Here is a 10,586-nt window from a genome sequence, read left to right on the forward strand (position 1 = left end):
ACCTGTAGATGAATCATTAACTGGAAAGAGAGAGAGATATATACTTTTCTTGATACTTCAAATATGGTTGGACAATAATGCCATTTGCTTCTGGCTCGACTCACACATAAAATGACCGGAAGCACTTAAACTATACATTTTTTATTATTTAGGGGTTTATCGGAGACAAAAATTAGATTGGGGGCCAAAACTTGACAACGGTGATAGTTTAAGGGCTCCCCAAGTTTTTTACTCATGAAATAATAATAAGCAAAAGAAGCAACACAACCCACAGATATTAGGAATTGTCCATTAGCAAACAATTTCCAAATCAATCCAAGAGAAAGAAGCATTGATTGGAACCACCAATCAGCAAAGGCAAAGGAAGAGGTATTTTGGAACAAGGAGACTAAATCATCGAGTAGCAATCCTTACATAAGAAGGTTTGAGGCCATCTGCAAATGGAAGTCAGACTTTTGATCCTTTATAGTTGATGAATCATGCTCTTTACCAGGAGAAAAATCTACATTTCCAAGATGCAGTATGGCAGCCAATGTCCGAAATATTGCTTCCTGATGAAGGAATGAACCACTTAAAACACATAATCAGAATATTCTTCAAAACCACACTAAAATGGACCTAAGATTCCTCATATCAAATTAACTATATTTGGAATACCTGTTCCTCAGAGCTAATGCCAACAATGTCCATTGCCCTTCTTGTTTTGACGTATTCCTCGGCATTGCTCACGCCATCCAATTCATAAATCTTGCTTTGATTCAGGTAGTGGAAGGTACTTGGATGGCCAAGTTTGTACTTCTCCGCATCCTGCAAACAAAACATTGTAAAAATGGCCTAATAAGACTCCCGTTATACAACTTTGTACAACCATAATGGCTTAAGAAACATAAAACAAGGATGAAAACAATGAGAATTCTTAACATCTGGATCCAAAATTCCTTTAGGCTTAGTTTGGGAGTTTAGGATAGAAAAGAAAAGAAGGGAAAGCTTAAGTTATGAAAGAAGAGAAGAGAAGGGAAGAGATTGTTATGTTGTTTGGGAGTTTTGAGAATTAGTGGAATGATTTTGGACATAGAAGTCATTAAATATTTGTTCAAAACCTTTTTAAGGACAAAATAGGCATTTTAAAAAAAATATCAAGCTTTCTCCAAACTTTCTTCCCATTTCTTTCCGATTTGGGAGGAAGCATTTTCATAACTATTCATCCTTCCATTTCTTTTCTTTTCTTTCCTACTTAAAACTAACAAATGAAGCAAAAGTAAACTTTCTCTTCTTTCCCTTTCTTTTCTATCCAAATCTTCCACTCCCAAACGAACCCTTAGTATGCCATTCTATAAATGTATAACATAAAAATGTGCATATACTTGGATCAAGAATCACGAATGCCTGAAGGTCAGACTCACAAGTGAGGTAACAGAAACAAGAGAAACCAAATTGAAAACATTTGTCCTTTAATTGTCACAAATCCTCCAGGAGGTTTCATTGCATTCCCAACAATGAGCAGTTCTACATTACACATGCTGGATAGGACAAGGATAAGGAGGTTATAGAATCACAGTCTTAAAGCAAGAAACAATTATTATGCATTTCAAATCAGACCATCATATAAGATCTAAGTCCATTGTGATAACACCTAATTTGTAGAGGGACATGGCTAAGAACGTAAAATTTGGAATCAATAATATCTCAGACCCAAACAGGAGTTGAGGTTCAATAATAACCTGCACCCACATAAGGTTCTTACAGCCATCAATGAGAGTGTATGAAAAACATGAGGGCGAAAAAAAAAGTGCAGGAGAGACTTATTTCCTATCATGTATATGCCAGCATTTCCTGCAGGCAACACTTTCATATTCAAAATTTGCAGGTTTATGATGGAAAGTTAGATTGCACTCCTATGACTTTCATAACGAACAATCAGCTACCTGTGATCCTTCAAAGTCTTTTCTGGTAAAACAAACATGAGAATGTAAATGCTGGATTTCCTTTACTTAATTTTCTTGTGAAACATCATCTTGCTCTACTCAATATTGTAGAACATAAACCTTTCTCGATATTTGAAAGGACCATAAATGTTGGCCAAGTAGGAAATGCCTCATTCAAGTAGAAGCTATATAAATATTCCTTTCTTATGGGAGGAAAATGTTTGTGGGTTCCCAAATGACAGAAAAAGCCGAAATATAAAGAATAACTCAACCCTGTCTAGGACAAATATGCTGGTTAATGCATAAAAATTCATTCTACTTTGACAAGCCAAATCAACACAGAATCAATATGCTTATTTTCTAGAGCTTAATTCCGGATTAACTTTAGTAGGTTAAGATTCTTGATCAAGGCACAACTAGAGATTAAGATAAGCACAACTAGCACATAGCACACCGTTCCAACATACCTATTTCCTTGAATGCAACGTTTTGTAAGTAAAAAATTATATTTCATACCTAGCACATATATCAAAGAGCCCCTACACATTTGTGAAATAATAAATCTGTCCTTAGTTATTGGAGAGTTGGAATGAACACAAATAAGTCATAACCAATTATAGCCATATTAGGTGAGATCACACGTGGCTGCTACCAAACCCGCTCCAGCAGCAATCTAACAATTAATTAAAAAAAATTTCATCATTTGGACAATCAGTAAAAGTTAGTTAGAAAATGAACCCAAAAATAAGCAAAGTTCGTAGACACACTAGGAAGCTTACACGGACTTTTAGTAGCAAGCTAAGGGCATTCATTGGGATGAAGTCCAAGTTTCCACTAAGGCATCTACCAAGAAAAGATATCTTCTGTTGGTATCCTAACCAATGATGACCTACAAGACTGTCCAACCAATTCCTTTGACATACTTAGCCAGGTTATCTCTAAGGCAAAAATGATAATTATATCACAAAATGACAATCCTCATCCCCTGCACTTGCAACATCATATTACTAGTGACATGATAGAGTAAGCATTAATCTTTAGGACAAAAATGATGAGCTCTTCATAAAACTAACACAGAAATTGCAAGTCAAGTATGTTTCATGCATAGCAAGTTCTATGGATAAAGAGTCTACCAATCCAGAAGCACACAACTGGTAGAAGCAGTGGTAATTTCTTTCAGGATCTGTTATTTGAACAACACGTGATCGCTCCAGAAGGTACGTTCTAATTGCAGCACCAGATATTCTACCACTTGCATCAAACTGGATCTCAACAAACTTCCCAAAGCGACTGCAGTGAATAAGCAGAATAAACATTGAGCATGACTCCCCTGACAAGAATGGTAAAAAGGAAAAAGCGGACAGTTCAACAACCATAACAGCATCATACTTGAAATGCTGGCACTATTCTTGCCATTACATGAAGATAAACAACCTACAGCAAAGAAATAGGCCAAGATAAATGTCACAGCACTAGCACCGTGCTAGTACTGCTTGTACTGTGACACAGTATATGCAGAATCTTCACTTTAAATTGCAAGGAACACTAAACAGAATATACTTCATATGGACATCAATACGCAGAGCCGCCAGAACATTTGTTTAGTTGACAGTTTTTAGTACTTTAAATCATCAATGTGATGCAAAGCAGGAAATGAAACACTGCTCTAGAACCAATGACGATGCTCCTATTCAAATTCCACGTTGAACAGATATGTACGTGCTTAGTACATCCACAAATATTAAATTAAAAGAAAATCAGCATAGCAAAATCCATGATGCACATCCTAATATCAGACAAGAAGAATCAAAGACGATTCAGTTTTTACAACTGAGAGACATTGTCTCAGCCATGCTGTACATTCAACCATTCAAGACTTGCAAGATAAAGGACTCAGACAAACCTTGAATTATCATTTCTCACAGTCCGAGCATTACCAAATGCCTCCAGCAAGGGGTTTGACTGCAACAAGCACCAAAGAGAAAATATCAGCCAAAAAGTAGTTTCATTTGAAGGCTATCCACTTCCCTCCTAAAACTTTCAAAACGGGATATTAAATAGAATATTCTTTCAAGCCAAAATCCCCTTAACACTGACTAATTTTCTTTACTTACCTCAAGAACTTGCTGTTCAACAGTTCTGTCATCTCCAGCTGCACGACCACCAACATAAGTAAGATACTGCATAATTAGTTTTGTTGTTTCAGTTTTTCCAGCACCACTTTCGCCACTAACTAATATGGACTGGCTTCTACCCTCCCCCATCATTGCCCTGATCAACAAGGTTAAAAGAAACATGAACCACATCATTTTGGTAGCAAGCACAGCTAATGTTACAAACTGCAGCATATTTGATCAAACTTCACAAACCTATAAGATGCATCTGCCACAGCAAAAACATGCGGATTCAGCTCGCCAAATGGAGCCCCATTGTACTGTTCCATCATGTGTAGGTTATATAGATGAGGAAGCTTTGTGAATGGATTGACAGCAATAAGAATGCTTCCAGTGTAGGTCTAGTGTAGGCAAATAACACAAAAATTCAAAAGCCATGGAAGAATGTCAGTTAAGCATTTCAGGAATATCAAATTCAAAAAGCACAAAATGACAATCTCCTGTTAATTGACAATGGAAAAAATATTTAGGCAGTTACCAACTAGGTGACATTACAAAACATGGTGATCCTTGAAAGGAATCTAATGCTGTAGCCTTCCAATCTCACGAGAAGTATCCAGGTATGTGTGTGTGTGTGTTACACATTCACAGTTACTTTCTATTAATCTCAGGCTTTTCATGTTTTAGCTAGCACAGGTCCTAAAGATCTCGGTTAGTTAACCCGATGCTCCTATGCTGAATCTAATGAAAGTAGCAAATGCAAAGTATCTTGAACGAAAGAAGAATTTAGCTTGTGATGACAATAAACCATCTAAAGATTTTAAGCTTTTTATTATTATTATTTTTGTCCAAAAGCCACTCTTTCAGCTCTAATCTACCATGAAAGTACATGTTAAACTGCCCTTCATCCCCATCTCTATATTGACATACTACTAGAAAACTTCAACGTTACTTTTGAAGCAACCAGTATATATGTCTTCTCACCCACATTGGACAGCAATAGGACTTAGATATAGGTTCAATTCTCTTCTTTCTAACATTAGGAAGTAAAAAGGTTGATGCAATTAAATTTTTTTATTCCTTTATAACAAAGAAAGAAAAAAGGCATTGACAAGAAGAAAAACTCAGCTCCAGAAGATAGCTATCCACCATTCTCAGGAAAGCATAATAGTATCAAAGATTTCTAATCCTCATGTTCTTGAACTCCATATGCAACCTATAGACGTTTAGCGCCACTCAGATAAGAACCTTTTACACCCTTGGGGTGCAACCCTATCCATTTTCTGTACAACCATGTATTTGAAACTCAAACTCAAGAATAAATTGAACAGAGTACAACAGTTAACTTGAAGCATTTTAGTGAAGGTTGTTATTGCATAATGTTGTTTGTTTCCTGAGTAACTTGTTTTCGGGGATAGGTTGGTCAAACTGAGATTCTTCGTGGATAAATTGATGATCAAATTTAAGTAATGGAACCATTGGCATGAGCTAAAATAAACTTAACCCTTGATGATCTTCTCCCTCAAGCTTACTCTGCACTGAACTCCAAGAAACCACGTAATCTATCTTATGTACAAATATGACAAGAATATTGATTGTCAAATGATGGCAGCAATAGTTTTCTCCTTGTCATAGCGGACAACTCATTATCCCTAACATTCAAGACCTTTTCAGAAATAAGTAGCAGATTCACTGAAAAAGACGTTAATCTGTATAACAAAATTTCACAGTTCCCCATTGGCCACCAATGCACAATATGGAGCTGACTGAAACACAAAGCACCATCTGTTGAAAAGGCTTTTACAAATCAATTTTACTAGCAACCCAAAAGACAATTTAAAGCAGCAAGTCAACAATCCCAACAACTGATGGATTACCAGCTTATTTGGCTAGTAAATGACATTAACTAAGTTTTTTCCTCGTGTCCATTTATTTGTCAGAAACATTGTCAGATGGTAAAGTTAGGATCTTCACAGAAACTCGCGTACTTCTTTAATGCACTTTTTTAGATTTCTGCCTTGTCCGGCTTTTTTTCCAATTATCTGTCAACATAATTCTCATGTTGTTCTCATAGGCTTCTCTTTTTTATATTTTAATTTTCTCCATCTTCACCTTCATACAGAAGCCAGAAGCAGAACAATTCCAGACACCAAATATACCCACTCATTCCAAATCTGAACCAGCACAATTATTTCTCTGTTTGGATGGGAGTGTTTTTCAAATACAATAAAAATTTTTAAAAAGTACTCTAAAAAGAAATCTAAAAATTAGTTTAAATTTTTTAAAAATTTTAAAAAATATCTCAAAATATATTCTAGAAACTCTTCTACTCTTAAATATCCCAAAATATTTTCTGAAAATATCCCAAAATATAATCTAAAAACTCTGCTACAGCAAAATTTTTCAAAAACACCCTAAAAAATAGCTAATCCAAACGGAAATAACTTTCACTGCCTTCAACCTCAAGTATACTGCTTGCTCATAACAAATTAACCATTTTTTACTCACTAACACATTTCTAGAGAAGAACTAATACTAATAAAAATCCAAACTCACGTAAATTTCATTAAGTCCATATCTCCTCTGAAGATTATCAAGCACTCCAGGCTCATTCAAGTACGTCAACTTCGTCATATCATCTACTCCTCCGTGGTCCGCTTCCGCATCCCTCGGATGCAGCTTCTCCGGCAACGCCAATACCTACATAAACACAACCCAAAACAAACAAAACAGCCCAAACCTCATCAAAATTTGAGCAATTCCTCCACATGTTCAATCAAAAATCAGCAAAAAAAAAGAACAAATTCCTTCAAAAATCTTACCTTTTTACCATTCTGAGTGAGAACTTGGACTTGTTTACCTATAAAATCGGTCACTTCAGCTGCGACCCAAGCTGAGTCTCTGTCTTCCACCCAAACCTTGGAGCCTTTCCGCAAAGTCATCTTCCCTATCTCCTCCGTCTTGCTAGAGCATCAAATTGTCTGAAAACTGAAAATCTTTGAAGAAATTTAAATACTAAACTTTTTGAATTTTGAACAAATAAGCCCTAGAGAGAGAAAGAAACAAACTGACAGCGCGAGAGCGGAGAGATGTTACGGGCACATTTTTCACTTCCCGCCCTAATCAAAACGTACAACTCAATAGAATAATACTCCACAACTAGTACTAAATCTGAATATCTGCTCCCCTGTGCCAATTTGAATATGAATTTGGTTTGATCAATAAGATATAGTAGTACAGATTCTGCCCCTCCAACTCCAATATTTGTTGGGTATTTTGTGTGATAAATTTATGAGTTTATCATGATAGAATATAAAATTTTAATTAATTTATTTAGAAGATTAATTTATTATTTTATATCTTATATCTTATATGTATTGATAGAATTTATTATCTAATAGAATATCTTATATATATTGACAGTGTATACACTATCACGATTGGATGTACGACATATATGTAAAATTTCGATTTTAAATTCGAATTCGAATTATGTGTTATGCATCCAATAGTAAAAATATATACACTGTCAGTGTATAAAAGATTAAATTTATTTAATAACTTAAGTTACTCGCGTGCAGAATAATAAAAATTTTCGCGTGTCGGATAATTATCAAGTACTTACATTAAAAAAATTGTGTTTAGACAGGGGATTATTTCGAATTTTTTTCAAATAATACTTTTTCGCAAACGTGTGACATAAAATATAATTAAAAATATGTTTATAATGTAAATTCTTTTTTTTTTTTTTTGTAAATAATCACCTATCCAAACAAACCTGTTTGTCCAATTAAAATTTTAGAGTGATGTTTCAAATAAAAAATTTTGAGCAACTTTTTAGAATCACCGAAGAAATGATATGCTTGATTAGGCTTCTTTTTTTTTTATTTTTTAGAATGATTAGGCTTGTATAGATGCTTTTTTTTATATAAAATACCCCATAATTTCATTAAAATATGTACTAATCGTATAAATTAGTGCATCAAACCTACACAGAAATACAAATCAAATACATGTATGCTTATGAACTTACTAGTATTTTGCTTCGTGTGGACATGGTATGTACGTGGGTGACACGTCAAATAAGACTAGTTAAATAGCTTAGCTGTTAAGTCTTGGTTTGAGTAAGACTAGTTACTGTTAACTGATTGCTGTGTTTTGTTCGCTAATCACTAGGTAATTATTGCTTTAAGCTTCAGCTACGGCTGTAAAAGGATTATTGTATTTAATTGTATAGATTAGAGTGCCAGGTTTCACCTCATAATTTCTCAGCTTTTCACGTAATCCAAGTGCTTTTTCTTAAGTTTTGTCATCCACGTCAACTTCTTAAATCGGTAATACAATTTAATAGTTTCACATGATTGGACACTGCATTTGAATTGAGGAATTTGATAAATAATTTGAAATCCTTCCAAATTACTTTAATTGTTTATATATTATTTAGAAGATATTTAAATTAAATTTTTTTTTATCAAATTTCTCGATCTAAACAAAATCTTATTTGTTTTCGTATACAAAAGCAAAGAAAGCAAATTTTTTAGTCATTTTAATACCCAAAAATTTGATGATGTAAGGTGACAAATTCTTGCTTATTAAAATTATTATGAACAAAAAATGATGCTCTAATTTCATGCACAAGGTTTAATTAATATACTCCTAATCTTTTTTTTGTGAACAAATGTGTTTGGACTTTGGATCCTTCGGTTTTTCTAAAACTATTTTAAAATATATTTTAAAAACTCTACTACCTTTAAATATTTCAAAATATTTTTTAAAAAATCCTAAAATATACTCTAAAAGTTCTGCTATAATAAAATTTTTCAAAAACATCATAAAAAATAGCTAATCCAAACGGGGCTAGCAAATAAAAAATTCGCAAAATCTTGGCTAAAGTTGTAGTGCAAAAAATTTGCCAATAATGGGCCGGGAGGGAAGGCGGGGCACCAGGCTCGAAGGAAGATTCCTTAAAAGGGTGTCAGCATGTGGATTGGGCTTAACTTTGCCGCCTTCGACATTGTGCTTTATGACGAGATACACAAGGCCGCATCCGACATGGGCATACTCGAGTCAGCACAGTTCTTCATTCTTCCCGCTAAGGCAGGCTTTGGAATTTAATTAGTAATCTTCAAAATTTTGAATTTGGTTTTTCGTATTTGTCTGGATTGACATTTTTTGCCTCAAAAATTTTTTTATTTTTATTTTTGGTGAACACATGTATCATTTACTTTTTGAATTCACATATATCAAATCGTTATAATGCATTTTTCTACCAAAATTCTGAAAAGTAGCAGTCCAAAAGGACACAAGACTTGTTTGGTAAGTTATTTTCCTCCAAAAAAATTCTACGTTTTTCATAAACACATTTCTCAGTCATTTGTTTATCTCACATATGTTAAATCGCAACAATACATTTTTTTACAAAAGACTCAAAAAAAAAAATCAATCCAAACGGGAAATTAGCATGAATGTTGAATTTTCGTCTAATTCAAGCATACATCATCTTGTGTAGTTGGAAATTCACCCGTGTGAGTAGTAGTATTAAACTAGGCCCCAGCAGGTAACTCGGTGGTGACCTCATTGGATCCCTATCCAAATGTCACCGTTTCAACTCCCGCTTGTTACCGTATAGTACCGTATAGTACATCTTTGTGACCGGCTCTGCATTAACACGAGAAACTAGTTTGACGTAAGCCAGGAAACCCTTGCGTCAATTAGAAAAAAAAAAAAAAAAAAAGGAGTAGCAGTATTAAATTGTTTGCATGTTCAACTACAAAAGATTCAAGATTAAAAGCATTCTCAAGTCTCAACTAAGGTTCGGGCTTTGGACACCACCAACAATGTCGAAGACCAATGACAGAAAAGCTAGGTTAAGGTGATGAATAAAGTCAAGATCTGCAAGCTGCACAATTATGGGAGGGAGGGAAATTCTATGAAATGCTGCTTCCTAGTAGTACTACTAAGTACTGACTACACCAGCCTAGGGTGCTTAGAATCCGCAAAACATCAACCCATTGCAAGTACTCCACTGCTCTATTTTCAAATTCAAATCCTTTAACCCTTGAACACAAACGACAATTATTTGTCCATGCACTACATAATAATTCGTAATTTCATGCTAGTAAATCGCTCAAAAGCTTTCTTCACATGAATCAAGAACTTCAGATAGTCGCATTATTGTTTCTTTTGATAACTTGTAGCAGTACCAATTCTCACATTTTCTACAAGATGATGCCTAAATATTTTGCTGAATTGCACCACCACTACCTAGTGAGCACAATCTTTCATTTTCCACAAGATGATATCTAAAGGTTTTAGGGTTCTGTCAGCATACATCTAGAGATTCTGGACAAGCAAGAATTGACCAATAAGTGGTTGTTGGATAGATTCTTTCCCTAATGCAGCTATTTGCAGAACAACTTCATATACATATATATCACCAAAAGAAATATAACCCTTGTTTCTTTTTGTCACTGAGAACCCTTCATTGTCCATCACCATAGATATTTTACCATAATAATAATGTATACTGCCAATGTTGGTAACTGGG

The 10,586-nt window shown here is 34.5% G+C and overlaps 1 protein-coding gene across 6 annotated transcripts in view; it reads right to left on the reverse strand.

Annotated features, from left to right (window-relative positions):
* Positions 1 to 7,336, reverse strand: part of LOC113703887 (myosin-15) — a 33,164-nt gene extending 25,828 nt beyond the window's left edge. For 2 of the 6 annotated variants that reach the window (XM_072061316.1, XM_027225387.2), the window contains exons 1-8: positions 6,862 to 7,329; positions 6,596 to 6,739; positions 4,295 to 4,440; positions 4,040 to 4,196; positions 3,829 to 3,887; positions 3,059 to 3,215; positions 658 to 807; positions 415 to 551 (exon numbers count right to left, since the gene is read on the reverse strand). In XM_072061316.1, the coding sequence (XP_071917417.1) occupies positions 415 to 551; positions 658 to 807; positions 3,059 to 3,215; positions 3,829 to 3,887; positions 4,040 to 4,196; positions 4,295 to 4,440; positions 6,596 to 6,739; positions 6,862 to 6,981 (1,070 nt within the window). In that variant the 5' untranslated portion in view covers positions 6,982 to 7,329. Of the gene's footprint in view, positions 1 to 414; positions 571 to 657; positions 808 to 3,058; positions 3,256 to 3,828; positions 3,888 to 4,039; positions 4,197 to 4,294; positions 4,441 to 6,595; positions 6,740 to 6,861 lie in introns of those variants that run through there. The other 4 variants (XM_027225386.2, XM_072061315.1, XM_027225388.2 and 1 more) reach the window with 4 other exon arrangements.
* Between the last annotated feature and the right edge of the window lie 3,250 nt (positions 7,337 to 10,586).

This window comes from Coffea arabica, chromosome 8e (genome assembly GCF_036785885.1).
Source record: "Coffea arabica cultivar ET-39 chromosome 8e, Coffea Arabica ET-39 HiFi, whole genome shotgun sequence".
In the NCBI taxonomy this organism is placed as follows: Eukaryota; Viridiplantae; Streptophyta; class Magnoliopsida; order Gentianales; family Rubiaceae; genus Coffea; species Coffea arabica.